Source organism: Ranitomeya imitator, chromosome 1 (genome assembly GCF_032444005.1).
Source record: "Ranitomeya imitator isolate aRanImi1 chromosome 1, aRanImi1.pri, whole genome shotgun sequence".
NCBI classification, from domain to species: Eukaryota; Metazoa; Chordata; class Amphibia; order Anura; family Dendrobatidae; genus Ranitomeya; species Ranitomeya imitator.
The window spans coordinates 889781880-889801767 of NC_091282.1; the positions used below are offsets into that span (position 1 = coordinate 889781880).

Here is a 19888-nt window from a genome sequence, read left to right on the forward strand (position 1 = left end):
CAATATCTCCGTGTATCGTATGTGATGATTACAGCAGTCTCCGTCTATCCTATATGATGTATACAGAAGAGCCTAGTGAATTCTATGTGAAATAAAAAGAAGTCGGAGTGTATTCTATGTTATCTAAACAGCAGTCTCAGTGCATCCTATGCAATGAATACAACAGCCTCAGTGAATCCCATGTTATGCATGGATACACTGCAGAAGTTTCAGGATTTCAGAAATGTCTGCTCGAACATTATCATTTTGTGAAGCAATCAATCTAAAAAGAATGGGTGTGGTTATAAGGACAAGTCGGTGACTCGGCCAGCATCCTATAACGTCCTGATAACTTATATTAGCAGTTTTCACATGAATAGGATTATTTTTGTTTTATAACTACGCCACAGGTAATAGTACAGTTTAGCTGCAAACAGCATTATCTTCATTCGAGTGCCAGAACGGGCAAGAGTTCAGATTAATCTGCAATTTACTGTTGTCAGGTTCCATGTAAGGAGTGTTTTGTATATTCAGTATATTCTCAATAACTGAACATGTGTTTTTTTTTACTTGCAGCTCAGTATTTTGCAAGTATTATGGTCATTGTTGGACTCTCTGTAGTTGTTACGGTGCTGGTACTACAGTTTCACCATCATGACCCACATGCAGGAAAAATGCCTAAATGGGTAAGTGTTTCTTAAAGGGGTTTTCCATGCTCAACTTTATACTCTGATGCTAAATCTGTTGTGAAATCCGTATTTCGAACAAACTAAAAAATATATACAAAAATCAAAAACTAAGCCGACCCCATTCTAGTCAATTTGTCTTTTCTGCCTCCGTTCACATTTATTTTGTAACAGAGCAAGCTAATAGAACTTAAAACACAGGTATAATTAGAAGCCAGATCTGTCAGGTATGAAGTTGGTCTTCTGATCATGGGCTAAAATTATATGCCATTCATTAAAGAGTAACTGTCATTTTAATTTTTATTTCATAAATCAATAGTATATATGAAAATAACTACATTTGTAAAATATGTTATCGGAGAAATTTGCTTCTATCACTGCCAGAATTGATCCGTTCGCCTCTTCTATCTAGATAGAATCCTATCGGTAGCAGCTGCCATCTCCCATCTCTGTAATGGGAAAGTCTGTCTTCACTGAATACAGATTTTATTCAGAATTGAAAATTTTGATAATCAACTGACAAATTTTGACAAAGAAAGAAGCAGAGTTCTCTGATAAGATATATTACAAAATGTCTTATTTTCATATGTACTATTGATTTATGTAATCAAAATTAAAACGAAGATTTTTACAAGACTTTCCCTGGCCGACAGCTTCTACTGATGTATGTGTCATCAAAATGTACAGTACTTCATATATGTGGGCCAGGTCTAGTGCTGTGGAGCTCTTGTGTTTGGAAAATATCTTACCTGTGCAGAGGTGCATGTATGGGTATGTGGGTTGTTACAAGTAGGAAGCCCTACAGGCCGCGCATTGCATAGACAGAGTACGTGTACTGCGCGGAACTAGACTGGCTTAAAGAGCCCCGTTTTATGATGAAACCCTCGCATAATGACATATTCCACTACCTCAAGTCATTCAGGGCAACAAGTGGTAATTATTTCTTGGATAATCTTTTATAATTCAGTCGAAGACACAAAGGTAAATGCTTTTCAAGTTTTTTAACCCCTTAGTGACAGAGCCAATTTGGTACTTGATGACCGAGCCAATTTTTACAATTCCGACCATTGTAACTTTATGAGGTTATAACTCTGGAACGCTTTAACAGACCCCGCTGATTCTGAGACTGTTTTTTCGTGACATATTGTACTTCATATTAGTGGTAACATTTCTTCTATATTACTTGTGATTATTTATGAAAAAAAACAGAAATATGGTGAAAATTTTTAAAATTTTGTAATTTTCAAACTTTGAATCTTTATGCCCTTAAATCAGAGAGCTATGTCACACACAAAATAGTAAAAAAAAACAATGTTTTTTTGTTAAGAAGTTATAAGGGTTAAAATTTGACCAGCGATTTCTCATTTTTACAACAAAATTTACAAAACCATTTTTTTTAGAGACCATCACGCATTTAAAGTCACTTCAAGGAGTGTACATGACAGAAAATACCAAAAATTTATACCATTCTAAAAAAATACACCCACCCTCAAGGTGCTCAAAGCCACATTCAAGAAGTTTATTAACACTTTATGTGCTTCACAGGACCTGAAACAATGTGGAAGGAAAAAAATGAACATTTAACTTTTTTTGCAAACATTTTACTTCGAAACCAATTTTTATTAATTTTCACAAGTGTAAAAAGAGAAAATGAACCACAAAATTTGTTGTGCAATTTCTCTTGAATACGCCGATACCCCATATGTAGGAGTAAACCACTGTTTAAGCGCACGACAGGGCTTGGAAGAGAACGAGCACCGTTTGACTTTTTCAATGCAGAATTGGCTGGAATTGAGATCGGACGCCATGTCGCGTTTTGAGAACCCCTAATGTGCCTAAACAGTGGAAACCCCCACAAGTGACACCATTTTGGGAACTAGACCAGGTAAGGAACTTATCAAGATGTGTGGTGAGCACTTTGAACCCCCAAGTGCTTCACAGAAGTTTATAACAAAGAACCGTGAAAATAACAAATTTTATTTTTTACACAAAAATTATCTTTTTGCCCACAAATTCTTATTTTCACAAGAATAACAGGAGAAATTAGACCACGAAAGTTGTTGTGCAATTTGTCCTGAGTACACCAATACCCCATATGTGGGGGTAAACTGCTGTTTCGGCGCACGGCAGAGCTTGGAAGAAAAGGAGTTCCGTTTGACATTTTCAATGCAGAATTGAGATCGGACGCCATGTCGCGTTTGGAGAGCCCCTGATTTGCCTAAACAGTGGAAACCCCCACAAGTGACCCCATTTTGGAAACTATACCCATTAAGGAACTTATCTAGATTTGTGGTTAGCACTTTGAATTCCAAAGTGCTTCACAGAAATTTATAAGGTAGAGCCGTGAAAATAAAAAAATCCTTTTTTTACCTCGAAAATGATTTTTTAGCCCGCAATTTTTTATTTTCTCAAGGGTAACAGGAGAAATTGGACTCCAAAATTTGTTGTCCAATTTGTCTTGAGTACCCTGATACCCAATATGTGGGGGGACAACTGTTTGGGCACACATCGGGGCTCGGAAGGGAAGTAGTGACGTTTTAAAATGCAGACTTTGATGGGATGGTCTGCGGGTGTCATGCTGCATTTTCAGAGCCCCTGATGTACCTAAACATTGTGAAAACTAGACTCCACATGGAACTTGTCTAGATATGTGGTGAGCATTTTGAGCGCACAAGTGCTTCACAGAAGTTTGACGCAGAGCCGTGAAAATAAAAAATATTTTTTTTCCACAAAAATGATTTTTTAACCCCCAATTTTTTTTTATTTTTACGAGGTTAACAGGAGAAACTGGACCCCAAATGTTGTTGTCCAATTAGTCCTGAGTACGCTGATGCCCCTTATGTGGGGGTAAACCACTGTTTGGGTGCACGGCAGAGTTCAGAAGGGAGGGAGCACCATTTGACTTTTTGAATGCAAAATTGGCTGTCGCGTTTGGAGACCCCCTGATGTACCTAAACATTGGAAACCCCCCCAATTCTAACTCCAACCCTAACCCCAACACACCCCTAACCCTAATCCCAACCCGATCCATAATCCTAATCACAACCCTAACCATAACCCTAATTACTACCCTAACCCCAAAACACCCCTAACCCTAATCCCAACCCTAACCATAACCCTAATCAAAACCCTAAGCCCAAAACACCCCTAATCCTAATCTCAATCCTAACCTCAAACCCAACCCTAATCCAAACACTAATCCCAATACACCCCTAACCCTAATCCCAACCCTAACCTCAACCCTAATCCCAAACCTAACCCTAATCCCAAACCAAACCCTAATGCCAACCCTAACCCTAATGCCAACCCTAACCCTAATGCCAATCCTAACCCTAATCCAAACCCTAATCCCAACCCTAACCCTAATCTCAACTCTAACCTTAACTTTAGCCCCAACCCTAGCCCTAACCCTAACTTTAGCCCCAACCCTATCCCTAACTTTAGCCCCAACCCTAACTTTAGCCCCAACCTTAACCTTAACTTTAGCCCAACTCAGTTTAGCCCAAATGTAACCCTAACTGGAAAATGGAAATACATACTTTTTTTAATTTCATTATTTTTCCTAACTCAGGGGGTGATAAAGGGGGGGGGGGGGTTATTTAGTATTTTTTTATTTTATTAGGATCTATCACAGTGACCAAAATGAAACAAGAAGAAGAATCTTCCTCTGCCGGCCGGCAGATCACGGTGGGCGCACTGCGCATGCGCCCGCCATTTTCTCCCCGGAGGAAAAAGCCGGTGGCCAGGAGGGGACACAGGAGGACCCAGGGACACCGGTAAGTATGACAGGGTCCCAATCCCCCTATTACTCTGTCTTCTGATGTGCGATCACATCAGAGGACAGAGAATGACAGGCAGATCGCATTTTTTTTTGCGGTCGCCGGTAAGCGGTTAATTACCGGTGATCGCAAAACAGGGGTCGGTAAAAACCGATCCCGAGCATGTTCTTTGGGGTCTCAGCTACCCCCGGCAGCCGAGACCCCAAAAATCTGTTGGGTGCCATTTTTTTACTGGAAGAAGATGGCGGCGCCCATGGGGAACCACGAGGAGCACCACGGGACACGGGTAAGTATCGGGGGGTGATCGGGGACGCCATTTCTCTGTCCTCTGATGTGCGATCACATCAGAAGACAGAGAAATTAAATGGCAAATTGCATTTTGTTTCTTTTTGCGGCCACTGGTAAATGGTTAATTCCTGGTGGTCGGTAAAAAACTACCCGAATTATGTTCTCTGGGGTCTCGGCTACCCCCGGCAACCGAAACCCCAGAGAAAATCCGACTATGAGGGGGAGGTGCAATACACTTTTTCCACAGCTCCATTAATTAATGGCACTGTGGTTTAAGTACCCTTAACTATCGCCGTTAAAAAGCGTATCAGCGGTCATTAAGGGGTTAAACTTTGGGAAACTCTGTTAATTTAAAGTGCAACTGTCCTTTTTATTTTTATTTATTGATAAAACAGAGCATGCAATTTTAATAGTATTTCAAATATACTTTATCTGAAAGAAAAAATTTCTAAAATCTTCTAGAAGATGCTTCCCTATGCTGTTTCTGAAGTAAATCCGCATTCAATTCCACACAAACTGAAGACGGATTCTAAGGATGAGGACGGAGTCTACACAGCGTGTGCAAGGGAACTCCCATAATAAAATGATGCCAATAACCAGTAACGGATAATGTATGAGAAAGTATATATGCTTAAAGGGACACTGTCACCTGAATTTGGAGGGAACAATCTTCAGCCATGGAGGCGGGGGTTTGGGGTTTTTGATTCACCCTTTCCTTACCCGCTGGCTGCATGCTGGCTGCAATATTGGATTGAAGTTCATTCTCAGTCCTCCATAGTACATGCCTGCACAAGGCAAGATTGCGCAGTGGAATCCCTGAGCACAACAGCTCTGCCGACGTTTCATTGCAGCCATTTGGTAAATTCGAAAAACTTCTTTTTTTCACATTAATGTACATTCTGCACCCCATCTTTACTGAAAAAAACAGAAAAGTAGAAATTTTTGCAAATTTAATAAAAAAGAAAAACTGAAATATCACATTGTTATAAGTATTCAGACCCATTGCCCAGACACATATTTAAGTCACATGTTATTCATTTCCTTATGATCCTCCGTGAGATGGTTCTACTCCTTCATTGGAGTCCAGCTGTGGTTAATTAAACTGATAGGACTTGATTTGGAAAGGTGCACACCTGTCTATATAAGACCTCACAGCTCACAGTGCATGTCAGACCAAATGAGAATCATAAGGTCAAAGGAACTGGCCAAGGAGCTCAGAGCCAGAATTCTGGCAAGGCGCAGATCTGACCAAGGTTGCAATAAAATTTCTGCAGTACTTAAGGATGCTAAGAGCACAGTGGCCTCCATAATCCTTAAATGGAAGAAGTTTGGGACCACCAAAAGTCTTCCTAGACCTGGCTATCCAGCCAAACTGAGCAATCATGGGAGAAGAGCCTTGGTGAGAGAGGTAAAGAAGAACCCCAAGATCACTGTATCTGAGCTCCAGAGATGCAGTAAGGAGATGGGAGAAAGTTTCACAAAGTCAGCTGTCACTGCAGCCCTCCACCAGTCGGGCCTTTATGGCAGAGTGGCCCAACGAATCCTCTCCTCAGTGCAAGACATATGAAAGCTCACACGGAGTTTGCTAAAAAAAACACCAGAAGGACTCCCAGATTATGAGAAATAAGATTCTCTGTTCTGATGGGATGAAGATAGACCTTTTTGGTGATAATTCTAAGCGGTATGTGTGGAGAAGACCAGACACTACTCATCACCTGCCGAATACAATCCCAACAGTGAAACATGGTGGTGGCAGCATCATGCTATGGAGGTGTTTTTCGGCTGCAGGGACAGGATGACTGGTTGTCATTGAAGGAAACATGTATGCGGCCAAGTACAGAGATATCCTGGATGAAAACCTCTTCCAGAGGGCTTTGGACCTCAGACTTGGCCATAGGTTCACCTTCCAACAAGACAATGACCCTAAGCACAGCTAAAATAACAAAGGAGTGGCTTCAGAACAACTGGCTGGCCCAGCCAGAGTCCTGACCTAAACCAAATTGAACATCTCTGGAGAGACCAGAAAATGGCTGTCCACCAACGTTCACCATCCAACCTGACAAAACTGGAGAGAATCTGCAAGGAAGAATGGCAGGGGATCCCCAAATCCAGGTGTGAAAAACTTGTTGCATCATTCCCAAGAAGAATGGCTGTACTAGCTTAAAATGTTGTTTCTACTCAATACAGAGCAAAGGGTCTGAATACTTATGACTATGTGATATTTCAGCTTTTCTTTTTCAATAAATTTGTAAAACTTTCTACATTTCTGTTTTTTTCAGTCAGGATGGGGTGCAGAGTGTACATTAATGAGAAAAAAATGAACTTTTTTGAAATTACCAAATGGCTGCAATGAAACAAAGAGTGAAAAATTTAAAGGGGTATGAAAACTTTCCGTACCCACTGTAATTTCTCATACATTCATGGGGATTGACGTCATTTTATTATGGGTGCTTCCCTTGTTGGCTCACCCACCAACATATCTTTGTGTCTGTCTTATTGGCTATATGCAGTTTCCAGTATTAATAAGTACACCCCCTTTGAAAAGTAAAATTTTAATCAATGTTTTAGTGAACACAAGAACAATTTCATAGAACATTTTTTAACCTGTAACATGAAAGTAAGGTTAATAATATAACATTCATTACAAAATCTCCAGTTTTACTGAAATTAATGAATCAAAAATTAATACACCTCTCATCAAGAACTATTGAATGATGGCAGCAGTGTCTTGGGGCTGCATGGGTACTTTGGGCGCTTGTTTTAATTGATGGTATTATGAATTCACAGATATACTGCTCTATATTGAAAATAAGGTGCTACCATCACTCCGTGCCATTGGTAGAAATTTACTTTTCCAACATAATAATGATTCAAAACACACTGTTGCTTTTCGAAAGAAGAACAGGGTGAAAGTGATTCAGTGGCTAAGTATGTCTTCTGATCTGAACCCAATCGAACATCTATTGGGAATTCTGAAGAGACAAGCGGGGCATCATTCTCCATCCAGCATCCGGGCCCTAAAGGAGGTCATTCCTGAAGATGTTGAAATATGTGACCAACTTGTTCATTCCATGCCTCAAAGACTTGGTGCTGTCCTTAAAAACCATGGGGGTCATAAAAAATACTAGATGTAGTAGTTTTCAATGTGGGGTGTATTCAGTTTTGCATCAATTAATGTGAATGAAACTTAAGATTTTGTAATGCAAGTTACAGTATATTATTACCTTTCATGATATCGGTTAAAAAAATGTTCTATGAAACTCCGTCTTGTCAATATTTTGAAAATTGTATTTGTGAACAGTAAGATTTTTATAGAAATGTTACTTTTCAAAGTGGGTGTACTTATTTATGCTGAGCACTATGTATGCCTTTTAACTTATATTCCATATAACCATTGTCATACAAGGCCAGCTCATCCGAGAGGCTCTATTCTCTTGCTTATAGTGAAGGGTCCCAAGTTTGATGAAAAGTTTTATAGAAATATTCATGTGATCAGTAGAGAAATTTGGGATTTATACTTCTCACTGAAAACAAGGTAAAATATAGTATTTCCACAGTATGGGTTTGCTTTCTGCTGAGTAATAAAGGCATCGCATTGCCAAAAGAAAAAAAAAAGTAAGAAGCTGTAACTGCAGGAACATCATTATTCCTTAAATGCTTTACTGAACATGACAGTTAATACATTGGTTCTGGCAATGGATGGGCGGTAGGTTGTGTTGAGCTAAACATAAAGCAGGTAGGAAGCGACATATGCTGCATTCTTAACTATGACAGCACATCTCATAAGTTTCTTCATGAGGCTTCAAGTGAAAGAAAATCTTGCTAATGAGCCTTGAATGATATATGGGGCTGCCTCTTGGGTGAAAAACTGAATTTGCAACATTTCTTCTTGTCACTCAATAGTTTTTTGATAAACATTAAAATACAGCATATGAAGTCAGTACAATAATCAATGTCAAAGTATGTAAATTCTGAAACCGAAAAATTTACATTGTTAGATACAAATTTTGCTGCCATTAATTTAAAAATACTCTTCAAAAAGAGACATTTCTCCACCCAGAATACTTAGTTGAGTGCCACACATGGATTAACCCCATTGAATGTTCATACAGACCTGGGGCATTTGCTGAAGATGTCTGATAGTCTCTAATGTAAATCTACTAAAAAAAAATTTCTGGATTTTTTTTAAATCTAACCTTTCTATTTAAAAAGAACAAGAGTTAAAGTATGTCTTTTACTTTCATGGATAGAGGGCGCTATATATATACTCTGTATATATATATATATATGTATATACGGTATATATATATATATATATATATATATATATACACCGTATATATATATATATATATATATATATATACATACAGTACAGATGAAAAGTTTGGACACACCTTCTCATTTAAAGATTTTTCTGTATTTTCATGACTATGAAAATTGTAAATTCACACTGAAGGCATCAAAACTATGAATTAATACATATGGAATTATATACTTCACAAAAAAGTGTGAAACAACTGAAAATATGTCTCTAGGCTCTTCAAAGTAGCCACCTTTTGCCTTGATGACTGCTTTGCACATTCTTGGTATTGTCTTGATGAGCTTCAAGAGGTAGCCACTGGAAATGGTTTTCACTTCACAGGTGTGCCCTGTCAGGTTTAATAAGTGGGATTTCTTGCCTTATAAATGGGGTTGGGACCATCAGTTTTGTTGAGCAGAAGCCTGGTGGATATGGAGCGCCCCCCCCCCCCCCCCGTGTGAGGGAAATGGGGTACTCGGTACCAGGGTCCTTAGGTTCTGGGGGATGTCACGGTAGCCTGACCCGGTCCGTGGCCCTAGGGGAACGTCCGTTGAAAATGAGGGGGGAAGGTCTTTAAAGGGATAATGTTTGTGACGCCACCTGTGGTATTCGGTCAGGGTGACCAACGCTGCTTAGCGGTCCGCTGGGGTGATGTGATAGCAGCTAGATGGTATACCTTCCCACAGGTGAAGTATGTCCCCAGGGCTTCCCAGAATGTAGATGGTCGATGGTAGATGATGTAAGGTGCAGTGAATAATGAGGACACAAGGTTGCAGTCTCTTTACCTTTACTGAAGGCTTCAGCATCCACAGTCCAGGGCAGGGACCACAGGGTAGGCAGAGTCCGGCTGGTCTGAAGGCAAATCCAGAGTCCCCTTATCCAGGTGGAATTCAATAGCCTTCCTCTGCACACAGTAACACAGTAGGTTCCTACTTGCATAAGCTCCAATAAGTTCCTCACTGTTATTACTCCTCTCACTGTTCCCCATAGTTGGATAGAACAAAAGACGTATGACTGGTGGCCTGAAGCTTTTTATAGGGACCGTAGAGATGCCCCGGCCTCCACAAGTTGCCACCGTGCCTCCTGAGTATGATGGGTCGGACAGCCAATGTGGAATCAACTGCCCTGCCAGTCTCTGAAGTAAAGCGTAGAGTCTGTTACTCCCTCGGTATTCTGGCTACTGGTTCTGCGCTTCAGAAGGAGGCAGCCTCTCACAGGACAGGTCTCCTTCTGGTTTCCTCTCCTTTTGCTATGACTTCATTTCTCACTCACTGCAATACACTTCTCTTCAATGTCTCTTTCTTTGGATGCTGCCGCATGTGGGGCAGGCGCAGCTCCGTGGACCCTCGTCCTCCTCAGACCGCAGTCTGGATCTGACTGGAGATCACTCCAGCCAGCTCGACCTGGAGACATTTCTGCCTCAGTCTCCAGCCAGGAACTCTCTAACTTTCCCTCCAATTACCAGTTTTACCTAACTGTGAGGAGTGGCCTAGTAAATAGAACCTTTGCTCCCCCTGGTGGCTGGAGTGTGAAGTGTGTGTAGTGGTTGTGATACCTGGACAGAAGATCTCCTTCATTGCCTTCAGAGGTAACATCCCTCCTCCTGGTGGAAGAATAACATTACTGCAACAAACCAGGACTCTGGGGCGCTGCAGATACACAGCTGATAGTCCCAATGAAGAGACTGTTAGAATTTGTATTACGGCAAGAAAAAAGCAGCTATGTAAACAAAAATGAGTGGCCATCATTACTTTAGGAAATGAACGTCAGTCAGTCCAAAAAATTGGGAAAACTTTGAAAGTGCAGTTGCAAAAACCATCAAGCGCTACAAAGAAACTGGCTCACATGAGAATCGCCCCAGGAAAGGGGCTTCTGAGGTTAAGTTTATCCGAGTCACCAGCCTCATAAATCGCAGGCTAATAGCAACTCAGATTAGAGACCAGGTCAATGCCACACAGAGTTCTAGCAGCAGACACATCTCTTCAACAACTGTTAAGAGGAGACTTTGTTCAGCAGGCCTTCATGGTAAAATAGCTGCTAGGAAACCACTGCTAAGGACAGGCAACAAGCAGAAGAGACTTGTTTGGGCTAAAGAACACAAGGAATAGACATTAGACCAGTGGAAATCTGTGCTTTAGTCTGATGAGTCCAAATTTGAGATCTTTGGTTCCAACCACCGTGTCTTTGTGACGCAGAAAATGTGAACGGATGGACTCTACATGCCTGGTTCCCACCGTGAAGCATGGAGGAGGAGGTGTGATGGTGTAGAGGTGCTTTGCTGGTTACACTGTTGGGGATTTATTCAAAATTGAAGGCATACTGAATCAGCATGGTTACCACAGCATCTTGCAGCGGCATGCTATTCCATCCGATTTGCGTTTAGTTGGACCATCATTTATTTTTCAACAGGACAATGACCCCAAACACACCTCCAGGCTGTGTGAGGGCTATTTGACCAAGAAGGAGAGTGATGGGGTGCTTCGCCAGATGACCTGGCCTCCACAGTCACCAGACCTGAACCCAATCGAGATGGTTTGTGGCGAGCTGGACCGCAGAGTGAAGGCAAAAGAGCCAACAAGTGCTAAGTATCTCTAGGAACTCCTTCAAGATTGTTGGAAGACCATTTCCGGTGACTACCTTTTGAAGCTCATCAAGAGAATGCCAAGAGTGTGCAAAGCAGTCATCAAAGCAAAAGGTGGCTACTTTGAAGAACCTGGAATATAAGACATATTTTCAGTTGTTTCACACTTTTTGTTAATTATATAATTTCACATGTGTTAATTCATAGTTTTGATGCCTTCAGTGTGAATGTACAATTTTCATAGTCATGAATATGCAGAAAAATCTTTAAATGAGAAGGTGTCCAAACTTTTGGTCTGTACTATATATATATATACAGTGGGGCAAAAAAGTATTTAGTCAGTCAGCAATAGTGCAAGTTCCATCACTTAAAAAGATGAGAGGCGTCTGTAATTTACATCATAGGTAGACCTCAACTATGGGAGACAAACTGAGAAAAAAAAATCCAGAAAATCACATTGTCTGTTTTTTTTATCATATTATTTGCATATTATGGTGGAAAATAAGTATTTGGTCAGAAACAAACAATCAAGATTTCTGGCTCTCACAGACCTGTAACTTCTTCTTTAAGAGTCTCCTCTTTCCTCCACTCATTACCTGTAGTAATGGCACCTGTTTAAACTTGTTATCAGTATAAAAAGACACCTGTGCACACCCTCAAACAGTCTGACTCCAAACTCCACTATGGTGAAGACCAAAGAGCTGTCAAAGGACACCAGAAACAAAATTGTAGCCCTGCACCAGGCTGGGAAGACTGAATTTGCAATAGCCAACCAGCTTGGAGTGAAGAAATCAACAGTGGGAGCAATAATTAGAAAATGGAAGACATACAAGACTACTGATAATCTCCCTCGATCTGGGGCTCCACGCAAAATCCCACCCCATGGGGTCAGAATGATCACAAGAACGGTGAGCAAAAATCCCAGAACCACGCGGGGGGACCTAGTGAATGAACTGCAGAGAGCTGGGACCAATGTAACAAGGCCTACCATAAGTAACACACTATGCCACCATGGACTCAGATCCTGCAGTGCCAGACGTGTCCCACTGCTTAAGCCAGTACATGTCCGGGCACATCTGAAGTTTGCTAGAGAGCATTTGGATGATCCAGAGGAGTTTTGGGAGAATGTCCTATGGTCTGATGAAACCAAACTGGAACTGTTTGGTAGAAACACAACTTGTCGTGTTTGGAGGAAAAAGAATACTGAGTTGCATCCATCAAACACCATACCTACTGTAAAGCATGGTGGTGGAAACATCATGCTTTGGGGCTGTTTCTCTGCAAAGGGGCCAGGACGATTGATCCGGGTACATGAAAGAATGAATGGGGCCATGTATCGTGAGATTTTGAGTGCAAATCTCCTTCCATCAGCAAGGGCATTGAAGATGAAACGTGGCTGGGTCTTTCAACATGACAATGATCCAAAGCACACCGCCAGGGCAACGAAGGAGTGGCTTCGTAAGAAGCATTTCAAGGTCCTGGAGTGGCCTAGCCAGTCTCCAGATCTCAACCCTATAGAAAACCTTTGGAGGGAGTTGAAAGTCCGTGTTGCCATGCGAAAAGCCAAAAACATCACTGCTCTAGAGGAGATCTGCATGGAGGAATGGGCCAACATACCAACAACAGTGTGTGGCAACCTTGTGAAGACTTACAGAAAAAGTTTGACCTCTGTCATTGCCAACAAAGGATATATTACAAAGTATTGAGATGAAATTTTGTTTCTGACCAAATACTTATTTTCCACCATAATATGCAAATAAAATGTTTAAAAAACAGACAATGTGATTTTCTGGATTTTTTTTTCTCAGTTTGTCTCCCATAGTTGAGGTCTACCTATGATGTAAATTACAGACGCCTCTCATCTTTTTAAGTGGTGGAACTTGCACTATTGCTGACTGACTAAATACTTTTTTGCCCCACTGTATATATATATATATATATATATATACATATATATATATGTATATATATATATATATAACCCTCTATCCATTAAAGTAAAAAATATATGTAAAATAATATAATTATGAAAATTTTACCTATATTAATATTGTTGCAAAATGGGAAATATAAATTGGGCTCCCTGGCAAGTGCACAAGTGTACATTGTCTCTATTAACATCCATATGCCTAAAATGATAGTGTAGTGACCTGGTGCAGATGATGTATGGACCGTGAGTAGCTTCTTTAGGCTGAAGTCACACTTACCATATAAAAAAATCGGTACGATTTTGACGGCCGAGAATCGCACAAATGTTCCCGAACAGTGATCTGTATGTAATCCGTTTGCAATGAGAGGATGCAATTCCCTCGCATCTAGTAACAGTGTGACATCCGTATGTTATCCATATGCAAAGCGATTTTAACATGAGCTTTTACATACAGCAGTTCTCTCTATGTAAAAGCTCATGCTAAAATCGCATTGCATACGGATGCCATACGAATTTCACACTGCTGGTCCGTGTGTTGTGGGAGTTTTTCTCACACCCATAGACTTTCATTGGCGAGTCTCGGCCGATATACAGTGCAAATTGCAGCATGCTGCGATTTCACTCGCATGTATAATAAGGCCGAGAAAAAAACAGATGATGGGGGCTGCCCCATAGATTAACATTGGTCCGAGTGCTATGCGATTTATTCTCACATAACACTAGTCCGTATTCCTCTCTAGTGTGACTCAAGCCTTATACTACAACTCACTCCTAAGTTATCCTTTCACTGTTATATGGTTTAAATGAATCCAAAACGGTTTCAGTGTTCTATAAAGTGCACTTTTCATTTGGTGGGTTCCAGCACCATTTGCTGGTGAAATGCATGATTTATATTATTCTCAATGTACGATCTTACACAGAATTGGGTATAGATCCTATTGGTCAGTGACCCTGTCACCAAGATTCCATAGGAGGAGCTACCTCCAGATCTCTGTCTTGTCTAGACAGAGACTGGAAAGTCCTCAAAAAGTCTGGTACATGATGTGACCCAGACAGACCTCAGTTGATGGGTCTTCTCACCCCCTCCAGGCTACATGCCTGGAGGTTCATCCATCTTTTCATGTTATCCATCTAAAGACTTACAGCCAGGCCTAATGCCTAGGATTTTTCCCTTGGCTTCTGCAGCCAAGATGGCTAAAGACTTTAAAATGTTTCCTTTAACCCTGGATCTTGTGCTGTCCCTATTTACCCATGCTTCTCCAGCACTAGGTCGCACTGAAGGGCACAGAAGAACCTATTGCCCCTCGTGTTGAGGAAATTGAGGGTCTCCCGCCTCACCACAAATTATCTGTTATTTGCTTCAAGTATATTTCTGCAAGGATTGCGACAAGCTGTGAAATGGATACAGGGCGCCAGGTACTGCTTCTTCTAACTAATACAGGTTCTTAAAGCTCCAGAACCTAAATTCTGTGTCAGCATCTAAGTGTGAACTGTATTTGCCGTGGACTACTCAAGAGAGACTGTTCCATATTTGTTCCAAGTTATATTTCCCATTCCTGCCGAAGTAAAAGCAACTGTTATCCCCGAGACCTGTTGTCTGTGGTCATTCATTCGGCTGTGGACACTGTGTGGGGGTGAATAGCAGGGAATGTTCGGCCTGGTCGTTACAATAGCATGCTATAAAGTAAGATAAAATGAGAAAATACTTTGATCACGTAAAGATAAAAACAAATATCCTGTTGTCACGTCAGAATTGGGTGTGTCCTATAATAACATGAAATATGATACTAAAATTCATATATGGTTATAACAATTAATTGTTCCAGATTCTAGTGATTTGGTACCATAGACGTAATATTACTTTCATGATTACTTATTGTCCTTTTCTATTTCAGGTAAGGGTGATCTTGCTCAACTGGTGCGCATGGTTTTTAAGAATGAGAAAACCAGGTGAAAATAGAATACCGATCCCTTGTAAATATACATACCCGAAGCACCATTCAAGTATGAGCAGTATTGAAATGAACATTGTATCTGGGCACCAATCTACAAATGGCAACATTCTCTACTGTGGTTACCACAACCTGGAGAGCCCGTGCTGTCCACCTACCAGTGACTCTGGGGTCATGTGTGGTAGAGTAACATGCCCTTCTCTAGAAGACAGTGATCTCATCCAGAAGAAGTGTTTAAGAGAGTGCATGCCAGAAATAACCAAGATATTAGAGGAGGTGCAGTACATTGCCCGACGATTCCGAGATCACGATGAAGGAGAAGAGATCTGCAGTGAATGGAAGTTTGCTGCTGCAGTCATTGACCGTTTGTGTCTTGTAGCTTTCACTCTTTTTGCCATTATCTGTACAATTGCCATCTTGATGTCCGCACCAAACTTTGTAGAAGCTGTTTCCAAGGACTTTACATGATGGAAACTTAGCTAATTTTGCTGCCGGACAAAAAAAAAAAGATTTTCAATGTTATTGCTTGTTATGTCTTCAGATGTATAACAATTGAGAAAAATAATTGTGTGTTAGTGAACAAATATTATTGAAAATATACAGCTATCTAAAGAAATAGACATCAAAAGGTATCTTAAATGTAGGCAAAAATTGTACAAATGTTAGTATTAGCAATCAAAGAACTGTTTGGCCATACATTATCCTATTATACTGTTAATTATACAAAACTATAAAAAAGTGAGACATAATAAAGTAATATGAAAACAAGGACTAGCCCCATATCACAGTAAGTGTCACAATGTTTCATAATGCGCTATTACTGCAGCCAATGGAGAGTATTACATCCAAGAACCGACTGAGCCTACAGTACATTGACGTTAATAAAAACATTATTTTTTTTCATGTCTTGCTCATTCTTGTCAGAAAGGTGAATGCCTGATCTCCTTTAGGTTGCAAACATTATAGGTTTTTTCAGGCGTGTACCTAAAAGGGTTGGAGTGGTAGAAGTTGCACCCAGGTTCTGGTATCTAAGTAGGTGGAAAGATCTTTCCGATAAAGGATTTAATATGTGATTCATTTCAGAGAATAATATTAACTCTATGAAAAATACATCTAGCTTTTCTCGTGACTATAAGAAGATCTGATGGGTTTTGGTATTAGGCTGAGTGCAATGCGAGAAACTCGCACGAGTCTCTTGCATCAATACCGGGCACTGCCGCCGGCACTCAGGGCCGGAGCGTTCAGCTACATAGAAATACATGTAGCTGCATATTCCGGTCCTGAGTGTCGGCAGCAGTGTCGGGTATTGGCGCGAGTTTCTCGCATTGCACTCGTACGTGTGACCCCGGCCTTAAGGGCATAGTAGGAATAAAGGATCTTTACCACTATTAATGCTGGGAATTCAGAACAAATATTTGCCTTGTTCCCAAATAATGTAGTGGATTGAAATGAATAGTGTACTTATAAATGCTTCTGCACATAGTAGTATTACAGCTCTGTACAATCTCTATATTGGTTCCTCTTTTATTCTTCAATTTATTAAACAAACTCATTAAACATTAAAAACATAGCGCATTCCGTTATAGTCTGCATTCATTCTAAGGGAGAATATCTCCATACATCTGGACCCCACATGTCTGTACAGTAGCACACGTAGATTGATGCACCTCTCCATTGTTTCGGTAGCTCTTAGGCTGGGTTCACATTCCGTTGGTGCAGTCTGTGTAACGCATGCGTTAAATGGACTGCACCAACGCTAGTGCCTTTTCCAAGATCGCATTATACGATCGTGATAACATCTGCGTAGCGTTGACGGACCTGGAAAAGCTGAAGACTGCGTCCGAGGGTCCGTCACAGAATGACAGCATATCGCTAACACATGCCGATTATGACATACGTTAGCGATGCGCTACATAATGCGCTGAAGCATCCGTTACATTGCGCTAGTGCCGCTGTGTAACGGATGCCGTCAGCGCAATGTGAACCTGGCCCCAGTGTTAGATGCAAAATGTTGGGCTTTGTGCAGAATAACCCACTCTGTTGCTTTGTATATCTGGTCACATGCATACAGAAATAGACACAGTAACACAGAATAATATCTGAAATATGTCTCCAATATTCTTGATCATGAATGATCAATACTATCTCAGTTTCCAAAACATTGTGCTCTAACATCCAGAATGAATGTGACATGCAGTGTATGTGTATTAGTGGCTATCTGCATACTTAAAGGGCATCTGTCAGCAAGTTATGTAATCTGAAAACATCATGAGGTAGTGACTGAGACCCTGGCTCCAGTGATTTGTCGCTTACTCTGAGTGCAACAATTGGGATACAATTATTACAGTTTTCTTTACTAGAGATCTAGCAGTGCTCAGAATGCTGAGCTGTGTATAACCCCGCCCACATCACTGATTGGCAGTTGTCTGTGTACATTGTATATTGACAAAATGCTGCTAATCAGTGGTGGGGGTGGGGTTATACAGAGCAAGATGACTAGGAAGCACGAGACACCTAGTCGTGTAGTGATAATTGTTACCTGTTGATAATACAGTGGTTTTATTGAAAAAGGAAAACATAGCCTAGTAAGTGACACATCACTGTAATCAGAATTTTTGACTCTACTTAATTTTGCTCTCATATTACAAAGCAAAAGCATGCTGACAGATTACCTTTAAATTCCCAGGGGAGTATTGCATATAAGTCTTGCTACGCCGACTTGGTACTTTCCACAAGAAGAAACATCTCTTAAAGGAAATCTGTCAGCAAATTTTTGCTGTGTAATCTGAGGACAGCTTGAGGTAGGGGCTGAGATTTCAGGGATGTGATACTTTTTAGGCTGTATGCTATTGTGTTAATACAATGGAAGCCAAAAAGAGAACCTCGAAATTATGATCTTAATAGGAAACATGTGGAACAATCGGTGTGAAGATAAACATACCTTTATTGGACAAAATGGTGAACAGTAACACCTCAAGCAAGAAATGTACTCGCGCTTTAAAGGAGACAATAAATAAAAGAGTAGAAACATACAATAAAGAAATTACAAAGGACCACTGGGTAATAGAATGAGTCTGACCATATAAGTATAATTGCAATAAATAATAATAATAATTTTATTTATATAGTGCCAACATATTCCGCAGAGCTTTACAAATTATAGAGGGGACTTGTCAATAGACATTACAGCATAACAGAAATCACAGTTCAAAATAGATACCAAGAGGAATGAGGGCCCTGCTCGCAAGCTTACAAACTATGAGGAAAAGGGGAGACACGAGAGGTGGATGGTAACAAATGCTATAGTTATTCGGACCGGCCATAGTGTAAGGCTCGGGTGTTCATGTAAAGCTGCATGAACTAGTTAACTGCCTAAGTATGTAGTAGTACAGACACAGAGGACTATTAACTGCATAAAGTGTATGAGAACATGATGCGAGGAACCTGATTGTTTTTTTTTTTTTTTTAATGGGCCACACAGGGATAGTTAGGTTAATGCGTTGAGGCGGTAGGCCAATCTGAACAAATGAGTTTTTAGGGCGCGCTTAAAACTGTGAGGATTGGGGATTAATCGTATTAACCTAGGTAGTGCATTCCAAAGAATCGGCGCAGCACGTGTAATGTCTTGGAGACTGGAGTGGGAGGTTCTGATTATTGAGGATGCTAACCTGAGTTCATTAGCGGAGCGCAGGGCACGAGTAGGGTGGTAGGCTGAGACGAGAGAGGAGATGTAGGGTGGTGCTGGACCATGGAGTGCTTTGTGGATGAGGGTAGTAGTTTTGTACTGGATTCTGGAGTGGATGGGTAACCAGTGTAATGACTGGCACAAGGTAGAGGCATCGGTGTAACGGTTGGTGAGGAATATGATCCTGGCTGCAGTATTCAGGAGAGATTGGAATGGGGAGAGTTTCGTAAGAGGGAGGCTGATTAATAGAGAGTTACAATAGTCCAGACGAGAATAAATAAGTGAAACAGTAAGAGTTTTTGCAGAGTCGAAAGTAAGAAAAGGGCGAATTCTAGAAATGTTTTTGAGATGCAGATAAGAAGAGCGAGCCAGTGATCGGATGTGGGGGGTGAATGAAAGCTCGGAATCAAGTATGACCCCAAGGCAGCAGGCATGTTGCTTGGGAGTAATGGTGGAACCGCACACAGAGATGGCAATGTCAAGCAAAGGTAGGTTAATAGAGGGAGAAAACACGAGGAGTTCAGTTTTTGACAGGTTCAGTTTCAGATAGAGGGAGGACATGATGTTAGAGACAGTGGCAATACTGCAATACTTCATAGTAAACTATAATAGTCACTTGGTACAGACTCATTAAATGTGTACCCACTGCCAGAAAGAGGGAAGGAAAATTATCCCTCATGGGAGTTTCCCATGTAAGTGGAGCAC

The 19888-nt window shown here is 40.8% G+C and overlaps 1 protein-coding gene across 1 annotated transcript in view; it reads left to right on the forward strand.

The window, feature by feature from the left end:
* The window catches only part of LOC138658195 (neuronal acetylcholine receptor subunit alpha-7-like), a 343558-nt gene extending 327157 nt beyond the window's left edge, over positions 1 to 16401 (forward strand). The window contains exons 9-10 of the mRNA XM_069745709.1: positions 556 to 665; positions 15442 to 16401. Coding sequence (XP_069601810.1) covers positions 556 to 665; positions 15442 to 15966 — 635 coding nt within the window. The 3' untranslated portion in view covers positions 15967 to 16401. The remainder of the gene's footprint in view (positions 1 to 555; positions 666 to 15441) is intronic.
* Positions 16402 to 19888: the final 3487 nt, after the last annotated feature.